This window comes from Diabrotica undecimpunctata, chromosome 1 (genome assembly GCF_040954645.1).
Source record: "Diabrotica undecimpunctata isolate CICGRU chromosome 1, icDiaUnde3, whole genome shotgun sequence".
Classification (NCBI taxonomy): Eukaryota; Metazoa; Arthropoda; class Insecta; order Coleoptera; family Chrysomelidae; genus Diabrotica; species Diabrotica undecimpunctata.
Window position 1 is genome coordinate 51693274 of NC_092803.1, and position 24800 is coordinate 51718073.

The window sequence follows — 24800 nt, forward strand, 5'->3', positions numbered from 1 at the left end:
ATGCTTAATTTGTGTTATTGTTATTAATTTATGCCACAATATGTTTTCCACATTTTAAACAATAATCACTATGTCAGAATCTATTTGCACAACGGCCTAGTCTATGTGGGAAGATTGGAAAGTTTAATACAGTTTGTTCACTATTGTAAATCGGCTCGAGTGTAGCGAAATACACGATATTGCTACCCTACCCTCATCTTACAATTCTGCCGGACAGGCAGGCTACTTGTATTTTCTTAATCTCAACACCAACAGTCTGAAAGGAGACTTGCAATTTAAAATCAATTTCGTAAAATTAAGAGCATATCTCCGGCGCTGGACGTGATAGCATGTGGGACGTCGGTGGCAGGGTGTTGAGGAGGCTGGCTTCTGTCACAATCAGTTAAACCCTAACAACAAAAACCACAAGCGAGCCAAACAATAAAAAGAGCTCTACTCGCTGAAGGTGTTGTGCTGCAGTATCAGCCGGCATTAACTGAAGCGCTACCTCGACGACCGAGGCGAGTCAGGACTCACACTCATACGAATTCTTACGTATGAGTGTGAGTCCTGAGTGTTGCAACTCCAAAATAAGATACAAATCGCAGATATGAGATTACTTTTAATGCTTCATGCTGCTAGAATAAGATGAGCTTGGGTAAGAATAAATAAATTAGAGATAAATTAAAAATAGAGTCGATGGCAGGGTATGTTAAAAAAAGGCCGTTAAGTTTGTGGGGTAATAAAATACCTTCCAAAATATTTTAGACGTAACAGACAAGTTCAGTTGGGACACATTTTATTATAAGTTCCTTCGCTTTTCCCAAATTATCGTATTAATTAATACTAACAATCACGCTATAAAAAGAAAATACCATATTAACGGATATATGTCTAAAAGCTTATACTTATTGTCGATTTATAAAGTTGTTTTAAACGAGTACTAAAATTTCTAGCTTTTGTTGGTAGTAATAATTAAAAAAACTAAACCAATAATAAAAAGCTATCATCAATTTTATGCTATATATTACTACTTATATGTATATGTTTAATATTTGTTATTCAGTTATAGTATCCTCAACTGATTCAGCATCTGAAATATTCTGTTGAGTATAATCTCTTAAATCAAATTTGTCCTCAGATTCGGAGGATCCAGTGAAATCTTCAACTATATCATATTCTTGGACATTTTTCTTCGTTTTCTTTTTTCTTAATGATTGTCTTATATTATCAAAAATAACCTTAAACAATAATCCTATGGTAGTAGCGAGTAAACCAATAATAATAGCTAATAATAAGTTGTCGACGAAAGAATACTCTGACGGATCTTGATTCTTGATTACCGGTATAAGAGTAGGTCCAAAATCACTATCAGTAGTATAATTTTCTGACATTAGAACTTTGAATCCTTTCTCCATCGTTTTATTCAAATCCACAGCTAGTTCATGAAAAACGGTTCTTCCCAGCCTAAAGGATTAATAAAAAATTAGATCTGTTACTGATTTCAATAAACAAATAAATCTTAACCCGTAACTTGGCAAAAGGTTAATTTTGAATCTTAAAAACTTAAAATTGGTATGTTTGCTGTTTGGTCATCATACAAATATTCTATAACAACAAAAAAAATATATGACATCTATATGTCAAAAATTTGGATTGTATACCAGAGTATACACATCGCCAAATAGACCGAAAAATAGGTCTGTATAGCATATCATGCATTGCCAAATTATGAAGGACAAGGAATATGAATAAGAACTATCAAAATTTAATCAAAAATATTTATTTATTAATGTGAACATCCATAAAACAATTCCTGTTCTGCACTAAACATAGTCTAATATTACACTTGTTATAAAATATGGCAGTTTGTCCCTTCTTGCAATTTCTGCACCTATCTGCACCATATACTGGAAAATGATCCAGATGATCTAATCTGATATCATCTTGGGGTCTAGGCTTTACTGGGTTTTTATTTTTTTTTGGAGGTAGTGGGAGGTACTCATTGCTGGAACGTCCTCTTTTTATTTTGTCAGTCTGCAGTAGACTTTTGGCAAGTTTAATTCTAAATTGTTTCAAAGGAATGACTGTTTTTTATCTTCTTGTAGAATGCTTGCATCACGTTTGTATAGTAGCCAAGCATTATTAATGGATATATCTATAATTTGAGAAAAAGGCCCATATACCATCTATGTGTTTTAAAGCGTATTCTATATAGAGCAATCAATATGTCTGCCAAATCCACACCACCCATCTGACTGTTATAGTGTTTTATTAACTGTGGGCATGGGATGTAGATTTTCCTGTTATACATTTTGGAGAATCTCTGTATGGTTGCCATTGGAATGGAGGCTACATATGAACTACATAAGGTTACGGACTTGTTATCGTACCACTTTACAACGACTATCATTGTCTACTTTTTAGTCAAAAGAACCTCTCTCATCTTTTTTCATTTTCTTTCAAGTGGGCAACCCCGTAGTCTGTCTTTCCTAACAGTTCCCAAAGAAAGTATTCCAAATTCAATTTGAAGATAGATAATAAGTTCTAAACTTGTAAAATAATTATCGAAATAAACCGTCGATAAAGGTTTATTTTAGATTGTTAAACATAGTGCTAAAACACATTTTGCCCCAAATTCCATGTTATTTTCCTCATCCGTAAAATGATGGTTTCTAAATGTATCGTTTCTTCCATAGGGAAAGAAATCATACACCATCCCTGATACGCCACAACGAACAAACATTTTGAAACATTTGGGTTTTGTAAAATTATTACTTTGTTCTGTTGTTAATTCATATTCAAAATCATCAGTCGTCCAGTTGAACGAAAGCTCGTATTTTTTCCCATCCGTTTTATTATAGAACTTGCTTGTTTTTGGACTACTGGAGAAAATTGTGACACTACTGAGGGAGTAGCTGCAGCTAGTCTTCCTTTACTGACTGAAACAGGTAATATTTCTACAGCTTCTTCTATATCTTCTTCAAAAGTTATATTTTCTTTAACATCATCTGTATCTTCTGTGAATTCTTTCAAAAAATTACGAGATAATATTGTTCTTTGCTTCTTGTTCGTCATCACTACTACTCTCTGTGTTGCTTTCAGCACCAACTGGAGGCAAAAAAGCCATTATTCTTTCAATTCTCCTTTTTTTTAGTCTAAAAAAAGTTAATGTCGAATAAGCCATATCGGGCGGTGTATACTATACAATACATAAAGTTTTGAATCGATTTTCTGAAAAAATATTAACATTACACCAAAAATTTGTTTATACGTAAACAGTATAATGTTTCAAAAATAAGTTCCCAAAAAATTAGCACTGTACAATGAAAAACAATAAACTAATATAAACACATACCACTTGCTGATTGGAACAACACGCCTGCTCAGCTATTTTGTCGAGACTGTATCCATACCATCAGAACTAAATGCGCGAAATTAAGAATTTTCGGGCTGATTTCCACTCGGCTACTTACGGTAGTATATACTTAACTATACAGTGCCAAGAACTGGGTTTCAAATACTATTGATTGTCAAATAAAAAATTTGAAATATTATGTATATTATAACATACGTTGCCAAGTTAAGGGTTAAGAAGAAAAAACGCATACTACCAAATAGAGTATAAAACCAACACTAATGAAAAATAATAGAATCAAAACTTAATATAAATAGCTAATAAAATGGTATAGACATCAAACCAGAATAAAATCAGAAAGAACAATAAAAAGTTAAATGGAAGCGTATGTCGATAAACAGAAGAGAGAAACAAACTATAGGGAGAGACTAATAATTCGAAATTTTATTGTTATCATTAAAGAGAAAAAGGACGAAACAGAAGGCTATATGTAAAACTTCAGACAATTGCAAAGAAACAGTAGAGAAGCAATAATAGTAACCTTTCTGGTCTAAAAAAAATTTGCAATACCTTCATTTACAAAAAAAAATAACAAAAATTGTCATAAGAGAATCGTGAGGCAATGACAAAAAATAAAATTAAATATACACTGATTAACTACAAAGAAATATTTCAAGATTTTACAGTTTCAAACCACCTTAATGAATAAATAGAGTCTGACAGTATTTCATTGCAACGTGTGCAAACAAATGTCCAGAATAAAAAGGAATAGCTCAGAAGAGGGCTCAAAAATGAGTACATCCTCTTTTATATCAAGACAAGGGAAACAATTAGAAAGGCGACTTTGGTTGCAAAACTCCTCCACTACAAAGAGTCGCTAAAAAACTAAGGTAGGTACCCTAACAAATGTACTATATCACAAAGCAATGTCTCAGAAGTAGTCATAATGGAGGTGGTGGTATACATACATCATTCTCATACGGAAGTAGATCAGGCTCAAGCAAAAGTGATTAATCAACAATTTGGAACAAGCAGCGGATGAGACAAAATTCTCACGGAATATTATAAGACAGTCAAAATTAACCTCTCACTTCTATAAAACTAACTTTAGCGTATAGACCCTGTGTGTAAACTGTGCTAATAAGTATAGAAAAAAATTAACTACTGACGTGGTAAGGACTACGGAGAGCTTGTGGATGGAAGCAGACCTAAATGTAGTTGATCGCAATAATATGTCTAAGAGCCCTATGGTCCTCACCTGCGTTCTCAAAAAAGGACGATCCAAAGGCAGGACCCGTCCAAAGAATCAAAATCAAGACCTTAAAACCAACTTAAGAATAGTTGTTGAAAAATTAAAAGATCTGAGGACGCACAATTCCTATCGACGAGGTCAACTACAAAACATTGTGGGTTGCTTATATCAAAGAATATTATAGACTAGACAGAGTTCTGTAGGCCAATCTCCAGCATAACAAGGCAGCTTCGGCAGAACTTACTACTACTATGAAGAAATTCGATTTCTTGAGTTTACAAGAACCAAATAAGAGGTCTATTGGATATTAGTGGAGAGCTTATATATAGTCAATCTGTCAAAGTTTTCGAGTTTCAATTCCAGAGATTTAAAGACGATAAAGATGCAGAACTGTCAAGGATCCATAAACAACTTTAATATGTAATTCGTCACTCCACAATATGTCATGTGAATATACTCAAAATGGTAAACGGACTCTGAAATAACTAACTTTTGAGTCTATAACAAAACTGATGCTACTATACATATGGCAGCAGACTGGACTGGATACCATAATTTATGATTCTAGGGAAAATGCTGTATGAACTAGAAAAACAGTGTAAATACTATTAATCCCAGCCGATCATAAGTGTGGCTTTTATACCTAACCTTGCAAAATCGGGCACATTCTACTTCTTTAACTCTTATCGGAGATTGATAATCATTCTAGCAACTATAATTTTGTTAGTTACGTGCCTAAATAGTTTAGTTGAACTACATTCAAACAATTCACGAAGATTGCGTAGCTCCGAGATAGACACATTAGTAATGGTATATTAATTAAAAGTCCGAAAGATCACGGACTGTATAGGTACATATAGAGCAGAACTTTCTCTTCGGAAGCGCACTACACTATCCTCGATATGGACGGAGCACTCGACAATGCCTCTTATGAAGCAATCACAATGGTGATTCGTTTAAATGGAATATACGAAGCAAGTTGGAGATGGATATACTGTATGGCGAGAAGCCATGTAATATATGCAACGTTATTAGGGGATACAATATCAGCACGGGTAGCCAGAAGCTGTCCCCAAGGAGAAGTTTTATCTCCTTTCTTCTGGAACCTGATCGTACATAAGCTGATACTTAGACTCAATAATGACAGGCATCATGTCCTGGGTTATGCAGATAACCTAGTCATCTTCGCCCATAGCGAATTTAATAGCACATTTGGAGATATAATGCACCAGGCTCTGGCTGTAGTTACTGAATAGACTAGAGAGCTTAATATAAGCCAAAGAAGTCCAATATTATGATCTACCAGAAGCAGGAATTTAATGGGATTAGATCTCCAAGTCTAAATGTTAAAAATATAAATCTGGTGAGTGGAGTCATCATTACTATCATCCAGTCTTTTGAAACCAAAGTTGAACATAGGCCACATTTCTTCCAGTTCTGTCGGTCTTGAGTCTCTTGCAGCCAATTTTTAGCGATTCTTATGACGTCGTCTATCCATCGTGTAGGTAGTCTACTTTTACTTCTTCTAGCTACTCGTGGTCTTTACAATGTATTTTTTTGGATCCACTGCCCGTCATTCATTCTTGCCACATGCCTCGCTCAGTTACACTCTAGCCATTTTATGCGCTCTATGACATCTCTGACGTTTATCCTTCTTCTTATTGCTTTTTTTCTGACCCTGTCTATAAGTAACGACTTTTCCACTATTTTTTGGGTCAATCTAAGTTTGGTTGATAAGGAAAGTGTTTCAACGCAGTATATTTTGACTGCAAGCACACATTACACCAACGTCTTCTTTTTCAAATAATTTGACATTCTGCTCTTAAAATTATCTGATAGAGCTCCATACGTGGCTCATGCTAAAGTAATTCTTCTTTGCAGTTTAGCGGTTATATTGCGCCTGGAAATTTTGATTTTATAACTCAAGTATTTATATTTCTGAACTAATGCATTTCTTTGTAGTTGACTTTTGAATTTGCACTTTGTACCAGATTTGTCATGTGTTGTGTCTCCAAAATTTATCTTCAAATGAACTTCCTTACAGGTGGGATCTTACTAAATAGGTATAGTTTCAATCTCTTTTAAGTTATCTCTTATTAAAAGAATACCGTCTGTAAATCGTAGGTGGGAGAACATTTCCAGACATTGATTCCTTAGGCGCCCCACTCTAATTATTTAACAGCATATTTCAGAACTGCCGTAAAGAGTTTTTGAGATAACGTTTTAGTAACGTATTAGTTCCAGGTTATCAAGAAATACACGGCAATTAAAAATCTAATGGCCGTGACAGAAGAGCATTAGCTATAAAAATACTTTGACATGTGGTAAATATTACGAACATAATATCGGAAGGCTAACATAAACCAAAAAATAAAGAACGATATCGGATGACAAAAAAGGAAAGCGTGGGAAATCTACAGAAAATAATTAGGACCTAAATCAAATTGCTTCAGAATAAGCGACAGTATCAATAGAAACAATATAAAAAACAGAATAGTCTGATTAAATCCGAAACCTAATCCCGAAAGAAATAAGGAAGTTGATATAAAAGTAAAAATCTATTTTCAAACAGAATATTGAAAAAACACCAAAAAAGAAAATTAATGTTGAATAATGATATCTGAATCTGTTGAATAATTGATCAAGAACAAAGCATTGAAAAGTCAAGATAGAGAAACAAAATGACCAATGCAGTATTAAAAAAATAACTGAAGAATTTTATAGAGAACTCTATGGACAAAATATTGAGATGCTAGACAGAAGAAATATTTTGTACGTAGGGTCCAAAGAGATCTTTTAAAATGAAATAAGGTACGTTTTGCTTTAGATGAAAACTATTAAAGTATTAGGTGAGAAGTCAACTACATCAACCAAACCCAAGCAGAAAGAATAAAGCAATACTATTATCTCGGCACTGTAATAAAGAATGAACTAACAGCCAGCAGATAAGAGCGTACATCAGAAGAGGTAGATCTATCTACAACCGTATGGATGCCTTTTTTGTGAACTTTGAACTAAGATATATAAAAGAGATTGGAAATATCTTGCAGAAAAAAATATTTGAAACCCAAGGTCTAGGAAGAAGAAGAAAATCCTGGTTCACAAACCTTAAAATCTGGTTCAATACAACGTATGTGCAGCTTTTTCGCATTACTTTAGAAAAGATAAAGATGATGGCCAATATTTGTCACGGATAGGCATATTACAAAGAAAAAAATAAAGATACTGTTATGAACAAAATGTTAACGGAACAAGCGAACATAGTCGAAAATCAGAATATTGCAATAGGGGTGCTTATATTCAAAAAAGCGATAAGACCGACCTTCAGAAGTACCGTCCCATAAGTTTACTGCCCAATTCTTTAAGTTATTGACCAGGATTATATGCACCAGAATTACAACCTCACTTCACATTTATTAAAGAGTCGAACAAGCCACATATAAAAAAGAATTTAGTACATACTATCAAATGACGATGAAAAAATAAAAAAAACTAGAAGTGGTAGAAACGAACTATCTGAGAAGAGCGTGTCGAATATACAGACTTGATCACATCTCAGATAAAGAAATAATAAGAAGAACAGACAGAAATGATTTACATTACTGTAGATACAATAAAATTCAAACAACTTTTATGGTACAGCCATAAAACGGACCTTAAACTATGTTCCGTCTAATAGAAGAAAGAGAGAAAGACTACCATTAGAATTACCAATTGTTGGCTGACAGCATATTACTGATCGAATAAATACAATAAACCGTTAAGCGTATCTTCTGTATACTTCTAAAAGGCGTTCGATTGATTGAGCACCTTGAAGAAGAATTAAACAATGCAAGAATTGGTAATAGATGTGCAAAAATATTTATAGGCTTAAATAATTTAAAATAAGAAAAAAAAAACAAGTAAGTAAAGTACAGATTAAACAAGACATAAAGCAGGGGAATACAATATCCAAAAAGATCGACTGGTTGACGAGGATATTGGAAAAACTGATACCAATAGAATATTATAATATTTTCGGATAGTATAGTCATTATTGCAGACAATAATGAAGACTTAAAACATTTCTCTAGGAATAAAAGAAGAAGAAAAACGTATTGGGTTTAAAACGTCTGGGAATAATACTAAAGAGTAAAGTAGGGTAGAGAAAGAAAAAGAAAAGAAAATAAAGGCATTTGAAGAAAGGATCCAGAAATATTATTAAAGAGATAACAATTAGAACATGTAAAAGAATATATTATTAACCTCGGAGAAGTTATAACTGCGAATGAAATATATCAAACAAAAGACATATATAGCAGAAGAAGATTGGAATGGACTGCTTTTGGCCATGTGCCATGTGCAAAAAATAATGTGCCATTTTGGATTTTAAATCAATACATGTCTTCAATACTTTTATCCGGAGTCTTAACCTGTATAGTAACATAACTAAAAAATACCATAAAGATTTGAAATACCGAAAACAGCAACGGAATGAGCAACGTTAGGTATATATTTACAAATAACAGAGGAAATAACTGGACAACAAACAAAAAAAGTAAGAGAGATAATAGAAATATATATAAAAGTGTGAGTTTGCTGGACATATTTCCTAAGACGATAGCGTAACGAATACAAAATTATTAAATGAAGACAGGACGAAGGTAGTACGATATCCTAAAAGAGACACCTGCTCTAAATTAGATAAGGAAAGCACAGGATAGATGTGCAAGTCATTAAGTAGACCCATGAGCAATTCCAAATGCTCGATGAGTTACAAACACAAAGAGAGAGTGAGATGACTAAGGTCAAACCTTAAAGGAGGAATTTATATGAAGTTGTTATGGATATTTCTTAAAAAATAAAGAAAAAGTTTACGTTTGAATGTAAATAGGGAACACTAAGAAGCTCTGTTCTCTTAACTACACTAACCAATCTGCTAGTTTATATTTGCCCATCTGCCTTAACCTGTGCGCCAATACTTCATGAGTCTCCCCCTTGCCTTCGTTGGGTTCAGAATTCCAATGATGTAGTAACTGGATACATGTTAGATCTTTGGGTACTTTTCTTTCAGCTTGTCCCAAAACTGCCGGTTCCTCATAGCTGTTAAAATGAGCGGCTGCTATGAGCCTTCTACATTCTTCTTTTGTTAAATGATCAGCAAGGTATTGGAGTTCGGCTGTATTGAGATCAATCGTCGGTGTTACGTTTTGAAATATTAATACTAGTAATAAGGTAAACAACAGTGTCATTCTGACAGTTAATTAGCTTATTTTGATAGCATTGATTTAACCAAAAAGTTTCTTCTTCGTTTTATTCCATCTAAATTATAGTACAGCTTATAATGTGAAGTGGTGTATAATGAATATCTTAAAAATAGAGTTAAAAACTCAATGCAGCCAAAGGTAATCCAACTTACTTTTCCTTAGACTTGCGGATTTATCTATATATTTAAACAGAATCCAACAAAAAACGTTGTGTTTCTAAAACAATTTCTTCTTCATTATTCAGTGATTTTAACATCCTTTCTTCCAATCCACAATCTATATGTCGCAGGCAATAGGTGTAACACGTCATTCCGTGAAAAGCCTAGTCATTACACGTATTGCCGGCAAACGCTGTATTACTTTCATTACTACTTTGTTTGACTGAAATTATGCGCCATTTTAGGAACTGCAGTCCCTGGTAGACGGCAAACGGTGATACCGGCCGAATGATTGAACGTTACAGCGTCTGACGGTTCTATGTTTAGTCAATTCAGTCGTCGAATTAAGATTTTATCACATATCTCGTTGTAAGTGTTTATTATTATATAAATATGGATATCCACAAGGGTGTATTTTATAAAAAAGTAAACCAATATTATCAAGTGAACAAAGACGCCAAAAAGCCGTGGAATTATAATGAAATGAATGAGGTAAGAACAACTTAAACCTAACCTTAAATATAAAAAATGCGCGGCTGTTCATTCATATACACTACCGCAGATTATATTATCATCATCAGTGACATTACAGCTCGTTATGAGCCAAAGCCTTCTTCAGAACAGTCTTCCATTTGCCCCTGTCTCTGGCAACTCTTCTCCATGCTTTAACTCCGATGGATATTAGATCATCCTCTATGTTATCTTGATACCTAAGTTTTGGTCTTCCTCTGGCTTGTCTTCCCACTGGTCCTCAGCGGTCGAAAATTTTTCTGATTGTTGCATCTTCATCTCGCCTAATTACATGTCGTATCCATCGAAGGCGTGCTGATGCAGATTATATTATAACCCAGTTAAATTAGAACATGTTTGATAATTTCGAAAAAGCAAGTAATAAAAGTAGTATACAAGTGCTTTAGTTAGTTCCTAAGTAATTGTCAGAAACTAGGTACCTATCATTTTGTTTATTTTAGGTTGCACGGGAAATTTTTCTCGCCAAGAAAACCAGTGGCAAAAAAACCTGAAGGCAGTATCACTTATTATCCCTATATGATACATTGGAGGTGAAACACAAACAATTCATAATAAAAAAAAGGTTAGAAGATAGTGAAAACATTATATACTTACTCCATATGAAGATTTGTTAGACATATTATATTCTTTCCATATTTCTATCGGGCATGGGTCCAGAGATAAAATGATATTTGGTCTAAAATCTAAATATCACATTTCACGATCAAAATTATAAAATTATTTTTAAGCTCTTGCAAAGTTTGTCACCTAAAAAGGCGAAGAAACATCTTGTAACCAAGAATATAATTTCAAGAGAATTTTGCTTTCGGGCTCAAATAGATTTGATTAATTACCAATCATGTCAGGATGGAGACTACAAATGGTTATTAAATTATTAAGATCACCTAACAAAGTTCAGCTGTCTACGCCCATTGAAATCGAAGCAATGTATTTAAGTTGCTCGGAATTACTAAAAACATTAAGAGAATTATTAAAAGAATTAATAAAAAATTTTCTTGAATTTGGTGAAGCTGCAATCCTCCAAAGTGACAATTGCAATTACCGAGTTAGTAAAACAATAGCCGGAACTGAAAATTATCCATGGGCGACCACGACACCAACAGTCGCAGGGGAGTATAGAACGTTGTAATCAAGATGTGGAAAATATGATGCGTTCGTGGATGCTTGATAATAAATCCACCAACTGCTATTCCATCGGCTGCTATTTTGTTCAGTTTCAAAAAAAACTGTTCTCTTTATAGAGTTATTGGTCGTAGTCCATACAAAGCTTTATTTGGTACTAACCCAAAGATTGAGTTATCGCCCACAACGCTACCAAACGAGATTATTAAGAGTTTACACACGGAAGAAGACTTTAATGAAATACTGTCAAAGTTTCCAGAAAGAGAACGTAAAGAAAAACCTGATTATCATGATAACGATTTGAATGATACTACACCAGAAGAACAAGAACATTAACAGTTAGAAATACTTTTCGATTCGGAAAAGCAAAGCGATATTCAAAGACCGGAAGAGGCACTCGACACAAGTAACTCATTGCATGAATCAAATATAATAATAGAAGTAATTGATGAATTCGCTAATTCTGCAGCTGCTTCTGAATCTTTGCTTGATCTATATGAAAACATCAACGAAACGTAAGAAGTTGTAATGTGTGTTAACTGTGAAAATGACAGGAATGTATCGTGCGTATTGTGTTCTATTCAAACATCTATTGCGAGAGACAGAAACGAATGCCATTTGGGATAGAAAAGAGCTGCTGAAAAAATGCTGACAAACACTGCTAAAAAATTGCCACCTTTAAAAATTGGAGACGGTGTAGTATTGTCAGTTGGAAAAATTGATCGTGGCACAAGCGACATGCAAAATTTACTATGTGCGATTGTTGACTACAAAAATTGAGTTTTTTAGCTAGGAACTGCAGTAGGTAAAATTAAAGGTTGGTATAATCGTGCGGATATTGTTACAGCAGATAGTCAGTTTTTAAACATAGCACAAGTGCCGGATAAATCTATTTATGTACGTGAAGCTGTCGCTGCAGTCCCATTGGGTCATGGTCAGGGATAGATCAGGTGCTCTTGCAAACCTTCGAAGAAACAACGCCGAACGAATCGCTGTGTGTGCTTTAAAAACAAAAATATGTACAATTCTACATGCCATCATAGCGACAATTGTTTAAATAAATAATAAAAGACGTAACAGAACATGTTACGAAATAATTTAGTTTGTACTCATCAGAATTCATTCATTATTTTATTAAAAAACAAACATTGTTTTGATTCGTTTTTCGTATTATTTTTCTTATCTTTCTTTCTATTTAATTTTACTAAACTATGTTCATCAAACTACCTACTAATAGTTTTCATTATTCTGCTAACATTCTTTTCTGTTTCGATTTTTTTGTCTTCAGAATGACTGGACTAATAACTCTGCAATTTATTTAATAAATGACTAAATATTTTCGGAACAGTTACATCACGGAACAGTACCTGAAATGGCTTATAATTTCAATCAAACAAAGTAATAATGATTGTAATGCAGCGTTTGCCGGCAATACGTGTAATGACTAGGCTTTTCACGGAATGACGTATTGCACCGATTGCCTACGACATATACATGTTTAGTTTCTTCCAGGAGTCGTAATTTTATGCTGTTATCTATTCCTATTTTGGGTGGCACATACCATATTAACGAAGGTCGTGTTTAGTAACTTCTCAACTGTATCACTTCGTTACTTGTGAATGTATTGGTGTATTGGTAATCGCCCTTGACTTCTGCTTTCCATTGATTTTCCTTGTGAATAATCTCTCCATATAATTGGCACGTGTCATATACCCTTCTTCTTCATTTGCCTCATCCTTTAAGGAGATTGGTGATCATCATGATCCATTTTACTCTGTCTGCAGCAGTTCTGAAGACTTCTATTGTTGTTTTTCCATTCCACTGCTTTAAATTTTTACCTAGCATAAGCGTCGTCTTTCGGGTTCTCTTTTTCCTTTGACTTTCCCTTGTATAATCAATCGTATCAACTCATATTTTTCATTTCTTAGAATGTGATCAAAGCAGCTCATTTTTTTTTTCTTCATAGTGTTGAGTATATATTTCCTTTTTTTCATGATTCTAAATGTTTCCGTGTTTGTTACGTATTAGGTACATGATATTTTCCACATTCTTTGAAAACACCACATCCCAAAGCTGGCAAGTCTTTTTTAAGTTGCGTCCGTAATTGTCCAGGCTTCAACTCCCTATAAAAGGGCAGCGAGTGTACATAGAATCTCAATACTCTAGTTCTAATTTCTATTCCTAGTTTTTCGTTGCATAATACTGCTTTGATCTTATTGAAAGCGCTTTTGGCCATCTCAATGCGAACTAAAGAGACGTTGTGGATTGTAAATCTCTGCAACAACAGATGTATTTGTTGTTCTGAGTGTCGAAGAAATTCGAAGTATTCTTCTCACCTCAGGGTTCTTGAGGTAATTTAAATGCACTTGACGGATATCTGTCGTGAACAATTTTATTTTGAAATATTTACTCGAATTTATAATACATTTTTTGAAACTTTTGAAATAATTACATTGTCTCCTCCACGATTTCAACTGGGCACCAGCTTGGAATCAGACTAGGCATGGTGACACACCATACTAACCTTCAAAAGTAGGAGTAGATACACAGAGAGGTGCGACAAACAGAATGGATAAATGTAGGCATATGTTACGACACTTCAGATTCAAGGAATCTTTTATTCACAATTCATGTAAGATCAAAGATTTCAGAACAAAACGAAATAATACCTGTAGAATATCTATGACTTAACTACAAAACTGTAAACAAAAGAAGTAATAGCATTCTCATGGTATAAAACAAAGCATATATACAAATAATTATTATGAGACCAACTGCTCTCATTCAATACGAAACAACATAATTAAGATACTATCATTTGAAATTGAAAACACACTGGGGTTGTCACTAAGATACAAAAAAAAATAATTCACTGTGTAATTGTTAGGAGACCTTAGGCTCACGCTAACATTACTATACAAACACAAATATGTTTACTGATACACAATAAAACAAGAAAACAATGTTATCGTTTGTTAGGAAGCGTAAAAAAACACTTCATCTCAAATCTATCGATTTTTTTTCTATCTGCTGTCTGAAGAGTCTACGTTGAGAAAAACCAGTACTACCCAACTGTATACGTCGTCTAATTTACTATTCACAGCTTCCATTTTTGTTGACAGTGTTGCGTAAATAAATGAAACTTTCATCTATATTATATTCAGCAATGTTCTGAATTTCGGTTTTGTTGATTGTTCTATCGACCATAATTACTTGTATCTTAATTTGATTCATTCGTAGTCATGTTTCCCGCTAACTTATTTAGTTTATCGAGTATCAATGTAAGCTCTTCCTCACTTTCAACTACAAACAATGTGTCATTAGCAAAGTGAAGATTGGGCACCCTGACTCAACCTACTGAAATGCCTGCTTTCCATTTATCTGTAATAAGTCTTATTAAGTGTTCATTCAAAATCTAAAAAGGTCGTCAAAATCTAATGAACAAAATAAAACAGACTTTTGATCAGTATGGATTAAAACTCAACGTTAAGAAAACTAAATATATATGATAGCAAACAAAATTATATACAGGATGACGGTATAAATGTCGGAGATGCCACACTGGACAGAGTAGAGAAACTTGTGTATCTCGGCAGTAATATCAATGAGAGCTGGGATCCAACCTCAGAAATTAAAAGCCGAATAGAACAAGCCCAAAACAAAAGGCTTGCGACAGGGATGCTGTATCTCACCAACCTATTCAAGATATATGTTGCAGCGGCATTGGAAAGATGGAAAAGAAAGGTACATAGGATGGGTATAAAGCTTAGCAATGAATGTATATATACACTCCAGTTTGCTGATGACCAGGTAGTGCTAGCGACCGACAGGGAAGACATGCAGTACATGCTAAGAAAACTGATAGAAGAATATAACGACTGGGGAATGAATGTCAATACAACAAAAACCAAATATCTTTGTATTGGAAACGAGTCAGATAACATAGACCTCGAAAACGGACAACATATTTCCTGCTGTCAGAGCTATGACTACTTGGGTGTTACCTTTGACAATACAGGAACTAATACACGGGAAATAGAAAAACGAATCACTCAAGCAAAGAAAGTCTTAGGATGTCTCAATGGTATACTGTGGAGTAAAGAGATAACGAAAGGAAGGAAATTTAATATATATGAGACCATGATTAAAACTACTCTTCTTTATGGCGCTGAAACATGGAGACAACCAATATGGTTGGCAACAGTTGCCAACCGTAGTCCGTTTGAAGAGGTTTACTCTCCGGACAGTGGAACTCACTTAAGCATGGGTGTATGTTACCTGAAGTAAAATCTAATTAAAATATTAAACATCACATAATATTATAAACATCATGTACAATCTTTGGTAACATTTTTCAATTTAAAGGGTTTTTACCCAAATATTTTGGTGGCTCAGGCATGTTAACCTGCATTTTAAACCTGATGATGGAACAGTTGTTCCGAAAACGTTCGTGCTTGTAATGTTGCCCTTTTAAGGGTTTTTATAAAATAAAATATACCCACATACAAAGACTAACCTCTTTTGTTATACGTGGTATACAGCCAGCTACAGGAATTATTTTCCTTGTGGATTTTATTTAAAATTGCTTTTTTATATTTTGTTATTTAACCTGTTGCGGTTCGGACCATTGCTAGTCTTTGCTTGATTTCTGAGAAGCAATTGATATTGTTGGTTATTAGCGATAAAAAGCGTAAATGTACGGTAGATTATTGTTTGCCCTGTCTATAATTATTATTTTTGTTGTTCCAGTATTGATCTGTATTTCGAATTCTTCGCTTATGCGGCTTAGCCATTCGGTGCTGGTAATAATTTCGAATTAATTCGCTGCTAGTATACGTGTGCCATCTGCGTATCCCAGATTACTAATTTTTCTGCCTTCTATAGTAATTTCCTTTTATTTCATCCATCTAGAACTTTTCTCATTATATATGTAGAATATAAGATATGTTGTGCAATAATGGTAATAGCTGTCAGTGCCGTCTAACTCCTTCCTTTGTTTTGAACGCATCTGAATGTTTTTCGTGTATTTTAACTTTGGATAATTTAGCTTAGGTAATAAAAACAAAAATTGTAATTACCACAAATAGTCTGGCTAATTGGCTATGCCAAAGCCATTATACAATAAAAAAAAAACTTTAGATAAGTTTTTATCATACAGGTTTCTTATTAGGTTAGCTAGGTGGTTAGGTACTTCCATATTTTTCATTACACTCCAGAAAGAATCCCATTTTACTAAATCGAAAGCTTTTGTGTAATCTACGAAACAAAGCAGCATTGGTATAATATGTTGCCTCGCCTTTTTCCCTTATCTATCTGGTGTTCAGTATCTGCTTCCGCATTCGTTTTCCTTGCTATTTTGCTTGCTTGAGGAATAAGCCTTTACTGCTAAGTCTACGCCAATCTATCCCATTGCTTAGAATCTCCACTGGTATGACATCGATTCCTGAGAATTTCTTGTTTCTTAGTTGGTTGAGAGCTTCCTCTCTTTCTGCTCGTAAAATTATTAGTTCTGCCCATCTGATTGCATGTTCCTTGTGTTCTGAGACTGATGAATCCTTTGAAGTGTCAACGTATAATTCTGAGCAGTAATTTTTCCATGTCTCTGCAATGCTATCTATGTCGGTTTTTACTTCTTCATTATGGCTTGAAGTTGTGTCTTTTTGTGTTGAAGTTGTGTGGAATCTTTTTCTAATTTGTATGCAAAAAGAGAAAAAATTATTAATTTTGAGAAACACCAACAAAGAATTAAAACGCTGATGTATGGTTAACTAAAAACAATATTACCACAATAAATACAAGAAAATTAAAAGTCATGATCAAAACAATTAGCCAACAGACCTGTTTAATAAACAAATAAGAGGCTTTAAACACAGAACTTGGGTTTTTGAAGGCCGCATAGGAGCCCTGAGATTAAACAGATGAAACAACTTTGATAAAGTAGAAGCAGAACCTGATACTCGAAAGCTAAGAAAGAATGACAATTAATAAACTTAAAATCAACAAGGCACAAGGTTCACATATAATAATAGCAAAAATGCTCAAAACTATAAAAAAACCGAAATAAATAGGCTTTACCTCTCATGCACTCAAACAATATTTCAGGCTGTCACTTACTGACGGGACATAATGTAAAATCACGCCAATAAATTAAAAAAAGCGGCTTTTATAAATACGACGAATTACAAAACTATTTATCTTATCTCACTGCCAAGAAGATAATGCTTCAAATCATAAATAAAAGACTACAAACAGAGACAAACAACAGATAAATAGGGCAGATTTGTCAAAAGGATACGAGAACATATTTTAAATATCAGATTTATTATCGAGAAAGCCGCCTATTCTAGGCCAGACGATGTTTTTCATACACCACGGTACCATGTAATGTGAGAAGTATTTAATTTCCCTCCTGCTACTTATATCTAAGAGACATTCGCATATCTGTCACCTGAAAATGTGTTCTCTAGGGGTTACCTGCTACAGGAAAAAAAAATAGGATAAGGTATCATCGAAAAACAAAGAAACGAATAACAACAATTATGTATTTTAATGATATAATTTAAAAAACTGTACAATTATGTCTTATTTGGCAATATATCTGTTCGCTTAAACCTTCAACTTCTTTACCATATTTAAGTATTGTTGCAAATAGAGTTCTGCAAATTTATACTATGAAGTTGAAGGTTCTTGTTAAAATTTACATACAATAAGAAAATTTCTCGTACGAAATAAATATCATAAACAATTCTTTAACTTGAAATAGTATACGCAATGGCCCCATTCGAATTTATTCAGAATAAAGAAGAAGACATGTTATATTATGACGCTACAATGCCACTACTGTTTAAATTGCATCGATAGGGTTGAATTCTACCCCTGTAAATTAGAATCCCTTAAAATAAATAGTATGTCCACATAATGTACATAAATATTCTTACGCTACAAAGTTCATAATTTCGGTATTAGATGTAATATATTTAAATGCATGTTGTCAAAAGCTTTTGTTAAATCATTAATAGGCGTGACATTGACGTCGTCTCTAGTTTTATAACGATATTTATATCACTTGGTAAATAGTTTATTTTTATTTGACAATTACCTTACAAGTATGACAAGAATATTAAAATATGTATTGAATGGACATGACAAAGGTCAGTAATAATATAAAGAAAATGAACAAAAATGTGGGCATTAAAAACTTATCTTAAAAAAAAAGATCTTAGAAGCAAATGCAGTACAAGGAATTAAAAAGAGAAAAAGTGTTAGAAATATCAGAGATACGATTAAAAACATCAAGTTTATAGTCAACAAGAAAAGGAAGCCAAGAAATAAAGTTTAATTAAAAAATTACAACTCTTTAAAAAGACCAAGAAGAGAAAATAAAACTAGAAGCTGCACTACAATGTTAACGTGTAAAATAGAACTGAACTGCAAAACGCGAACAATAAGATAAACAATAACCAAAAAAATAAAACCTACCAGAAGTAAGAATGAAGTCGCAAAAAAAACAAAACAAGTTTTAAAAAAATTAGAAAATAAAATACACTCCAACAGGAATACAAAGAGGAATACATTTTTTAAGCCTACACTGGACAGTGTAATGTATATGAGTCATCTCGATTCAAGAGCATGTATTTTTAATTTTAATACATTGAAGGCTACACCAGTTTGTACCTTCTGCTGCAACATTATGTATAATGGTAATATAGCCGAATTTAGACTAAATGTCTGTTTTCAATGAAGTTATGAACCGTATTGTTTATCATCATCTTTGGCTCGAGAATACTTTGTGGATCCTGGTCTGCTCTTAGATTAGTCGCCATTGGTTTCTGGCGACCTGATACCATCTTCTAAGTTTTAATTTTTATTTCATCTTCATCTCACTACCTAATTCGGGGCCAGCCTCTGGTTCTTCTTTCTACAGGTGATCCAGTGGTTAGCTCTTAGGCAATGCTGTTTTCGGGACCGTATTGTATTCATCGAAGTTTAGAAGATGAGCATGTGCGGAAGCTTGTACACATAATTTATTTGTGAGTTTTATTTACCAGTTAGTGTATTGTAATTTAATTAATTATGTATAAGGTATAAATGTTTTCTTTCATCTCATTGCTTTTATAACAAATACTATCCAAATTTCCTTTTAGAACGGAACTGAAATAGGTAGTTACATATCACACATGGCGCAGCTCACGAGAGTAAATTTTTGAAATATTTGTGAGTTAGTTTAGAATGCTTGTGCTTGAACAAAATAGAACTTTAGTTTTTTGCAGGTTATTTGCAATGTCTCACTGACGCATACCTATTGCTTACCTCTTAAAAATAACTTGAGAAAGCAATCCTAAATTTGACAGATACTAAGGAGAAGTTGGATGGTGAACTCGATGAATTGGAAGATGATGATGAAGATTCAGATGTATCATATATACCTCTAGAACTAGAAGATTAAATTGTACTACATCCAGAAGAATCAACCAGTAGTATGTATTTGGATGTTGAAATTATTTCCGTGAATAATATTAACGATACTCCATCTATCTATGTGCCAGTAAGAGATAGCGAATACACCTACAATACAATTAAAAGGAAAGTATTCGAAATAATACGGCAAAAGACAATTTGAATGTGAGCGAAGAATCTGGACTTCTCAAAAATATTTTTAATCTCTCAACACAATACAGCTTCTTAACATATTTCAACAATGAGAGACTTTTTAAAAAAAATTACACTTAGTTGAATTTGTGTTTGTACCAAACCTGCTATGCTTACTACGATTGATATAAAGAAATATCGTGGCATCTGTATATACATGTTGCTAACAAGAATCCCAAAGTTACTGGTCAAATGCTTTGTGACTTTCTCATATACCTCCTAAATGGTTTGAAAAAATTCGCCAATATTTGCATTTCAATGATAATAATTCTATGGTACCAAGAGCTCATCCCAATCACAACCGTTTACATAAGCTTCAGTTCATTTTTTATGCAATCAATGCCAAGTTTAAAATAGTACCTTTTTATAAATGTTTATCTGTCAACGAACAGCTATGGTTGACACCATAGAAGCAATATAATTCAACAAAACTCAAACATAATTCAACATAAGACAAATTCAACATTTGCATCACCATAAATGGTGATACAAATGGATGGATTTTTATCTAGTTCGAAAAAGTTTCGAAATTTATGCAGGTTAAAAACGATACAAAATGTCATGAAAGAAATGACGGACTTGAGATCAAGTTAGTGTCAACATTTTTGTCATTGTTGTAGTTTGATACCTTTGATGGAGTACGTCTACAGCGTGGTATTTACTAGTTGAGAACAGTAGGATGATCGAGATTGCCTAATTGTTAGATACCTTCTGAACATCAACTTAAAAAAGAAACCAGAGGATTCTCTCATAAATTTCTATGTGCTGTTGACGGTGTTGAGATCATCGAGATTGCCTAATTGTTAGCTACCTTCTGACCAGCAAATCAAAAAAGAACTGAGAGGATTTTTTCATGAATTTCTATGTGCTACTGACGGTGTTGACATATCGTCAGTAATTTGTCTGAACAATAAACCTGTTGTATTACTATCAACATATAAAGGTAAAATGTCACTAACTGAGCAAAACGTTGGGACATGAAGCAACATAAGTATGTCAGCATTGAAATTGAAGTAGTTCCTGAATATTACGGGAATATGGGCGAAGTTGGCGCTGTGGACATTGACATTGGTTGTTATAAGATATAGATACTAAAAAAAATGGTATCTGCGCTTATTTTAACACGGGTATTCTAAAAAAGGCAAAAAGAACTTCGTCGTCTACATACTTGGTGTTAGTAATAAAGGCAATGTTACTTCTTTTATTTGGGTAAAAATATATATACAGAACACACCTACCAAGATATATAAATTCATTTTGTATGTTTGAATATTTTGGTAACCTAAAAAAAAATTTAACATAGCGTGAGAAATTTGACAAATTTAATTTGCTCATGTCCTATACTAATTGCTTATTCTAACAGTTTTACAATTTTATGAATTTAAAAGGCGAATTTGTGAACAATCATGTGAAGTCTATTGTAGATTTTTTCACGAAAATTGAAGGTACTGGCTCTTTTTAGTGTAGGAGATTGATAGTAGATCATCTGCTACATTTTGTTCCATTCCGCGACCTTGTAATAACCAAACAACAGTCAAGGACTAACATTTAGATTTTATTACTGCAGCAAACCACACAGCCCCTATTGAAGACTATTTGTTGTAGACTAAACACTTGTATCGTAAAAAGTGTTTCACATAAAATACATTAGATTTATTTTTAAAAATAATCGGATTTGAAATAAAAAAAATTTGCACTTTAACATAACTGTAGCTAATGATTACATCCATAATACTAATAGCTCCCTATTACGACCAGGAAAATCCAAAGTTGTCTAGAACTAAGTTGTTTATTAACAACTGTATTAACAACTTGGGAATTAACAACCAAGATCTGAAAATAATTAGAAGCCTCTACTGGAATCAGACAGCAAATCTCAGAGTTGAAGGTGGACACACTGACTATGTGAAAATCATGCATGGAGTGAGGCAAGGCTGTATTTTATCTCCTCTAATCTTCAATCTGTACTCTGAAAGAATATTTATCGAAGCTTTGCACGAAACTGAAAAAGGTATTCTACTAAATGGTTGCCGGCTAAACAACATCAGATATCACGTATTACAGTCAACAATATGGACTCAATATAAACGTTAAGAAGACAAAGCTTATGATAATTAGCAAGAAAAGAATAACAGAAGGTCAACTCTACGTTAACCAATCCCCTGTAGAAAGAGTGACGCACTACTACTACCTCGGCACCATAATAAATGAAGAATGGACCAACAACCAGGAGATTAGAGCACGCATCGGAAAAGCTAGATCCACCTTCAATCGGATGGGGGCCTTCTTCAAGAGTCACAACCTCTCTCTTGATACAAATGTAAGAATGCTGCGATGCTACGTCTTCTCTGTCCTTTTTTATGGTGTTGAATCGTGGACCTTGAACGAAGATATGTGCAGAAAACTGGAAGCATTTGAGATGTGGCTATATCGGAGAATGCTTAAGATCCCGTAGACTGACCGAGTCACAAATGAGGAGGTCCTCAGAAGAATGAATAAGAATCGAGAAGTACTGACCACCATCAAACCTCGAAAGTTACAGTTCTTCGGACATATTATGCGAAATGAATCCAGATATACTCTCCTTCAAGCCATCCTGCAAGGAAAAATATTTGGAAAACGAGGTCCAGGAAGAAGAAGAACATCTTGGTTAAAGAACCTCAGAATCTGGTTCAATACAACATCTGTGCAGCTTTTGCGCGCTGCTGCAGATAAGATAAAGATTGCCATGATGATCGCCAACATTCGTAATGGTTTGGCACATCAAGAAGAGAAGAAGTTGTTTTGATGAGAACATCTGTATATTAGTATATTTTTCATATTCAGTTCATTTTGGCATAGCACTGTTACTTTTTGTTGGAAATATAAATTTAAGATTAGTCTTATATCCTTATCGAGTCCTGATGTTTTTAGGATATCGATTTTCTCAAGTAGTACTTTACCAATTGTACCAATTTACCAACTGAGATGGCGTTGGTAGAATGGATAGCCTAAATTCGTAACCTGGGTACACCCATATCAGGTCCAATATTTGCTGTAAAAGCAAAAGAGTTTTTGACGTGGTGTGCTTAAAAGGGGATTTTGGTGCGTCATCTGTTTAGTTAACTCGTTCTAAGCAGGACTGTATGAAGAAAAGCTCAGCGGTGAACAATATTGAGCTGAGGAATTTAAAAATGAGTTCGAAGAGTTTCTTTCTTCAAATGATCTAATCTCAGAACAAATTTATAATGCAGACGAATCTGTCCTCTTAAGGAAATGCCTTCCAACTCGGATGCTAGCTTTTGCTATTGAAGATAAAGCAGGGGGACAGAAATCTAGCAAAGGACGGATCTCGATTATGTCTTGCAGTAACGTTTCAGGAAGTCACAAACTGAAGTTGACGGTGTTTGGCAAGACAAAAAAACTAGATATTTTAAGAGCACTAGAGCAAAAAAACACCTGTTGATTACTTTAAGCAAAGGAAAGGGTGTATGGATACAAAAATATTTTAAGCGTGATTCAAAGTCTAATTTGTAGCAAAAGTCAAAAAACATTTAAAAGCAAACAATTTTCCACAAAAAGCATGTTGTTGATTGACAACGTTCCCTTACATCCTAAAAGAATTTAATATAAGTCTGCTGACAGAAAAATATTTGCCAAATTTTTGCCTCCAAACACGACTGCGTTAGTTTAACCTATGGAATAAGGCGTCAATGCATCTATTAAGAGAAACTACAAAACAAAGTTACTTCGCTTAAAAATTAAAACAGAATATGACTTAAAAAGCATTGGAAGTCATTTACTATTCTTGACTTTATTTTCGAAATCGTATCTGCGTGGGAATCTGTAAAGACTTTAACAATTGTGAAGTCATGGAAAAAACTATTACCCAGCATCGAAAATTGTGTCGAACTAGCAGTTGGAGAATATGAAAATGAACTGCCTGTCCTTACAAGTTTAATGAGCTCAGTTACTGGGAACGGGAATTATGATGCAGCAAACCTGCAAGAGTGGTTAGACTGCGACGCTACCGACCCGAGATTTGAGCATTTAACGGATAAAGGTATCCTAAGAAAATTTTGAGGAGAAAATAGGGAAAGTGATGAAGTCGAAGAGGAGCTTGTTCCTGGTGGACGAGGGACTCACGAAGCGGCCTTGTGTCACGAAAATGAACTACTAGAATATCTAGACGATTAGGACGAAACGCTACTCGCTAATAAACTGAGTGCAATGTAGAATAAAGAAACACGTTTTTCACCCAAACAAGCAAAAACAAGACATACTACTTTCAAAAACACACATTGAAAATTGTAAATTAAAGCTTTAGGTAAAACTACATTTTTAGTTTTTGCATTTATCTATTTGAGTTCCAGTTACGGCTAGTTGTAGACAATTTAATTTTCTAAAAATAATATCTTATAAGATTGTCTGTGAGATGACTAGTTAACGAGATAAGGCGCGAAACCTCTTTGCACCCCTTTTCCACGATGGCGATCGGGGGACAAGAGCTGCGACCCATCAAACTA

General features: G+C 33.9%; 1 protein-coding gene across 1 annotated transcript; it reads right to left on the reverse strand.

Moving 5' to 3' along the window:
* Window positions 1–1037: 1037 nt before the first annotated feature.
* Window positions 1038–9820, reverse strand: LOC140446146 (uncharacterized). The gene is made up of 2 exons (XM_072538709.1): window positions 9501–9820; window positions 1038–1446 (listed from the first exon to the last, which is right to left on the reverse strand). Exons 1-2 carry the CDS (start codon window positions 9818–9820, stop codon window positions 1038–1040), a joined length of 729 nt encoding a protein of 242 aa, XP_072394810.1.
* Window positions 9821–24800: the final 14980 nt, after the last annotated feature.

Excerpts from the sequence above, each read along its gene's own strand:
- LOC140446146 (XM_072538709.1), bottom strand. The coding sequence starts at position 9,820 with ATGACACTGTTGTTTACCTTATTACTAGTATTAATATTTCAAAACGTA. Across the intron at positions 1,447-9,500 it reads AAATATAAACTAGCAGATTG|GCTGGGAAGAACCGTTTTTC; the intron begins GTTAGTGTAGTT and ends TTAATCCTTTAG.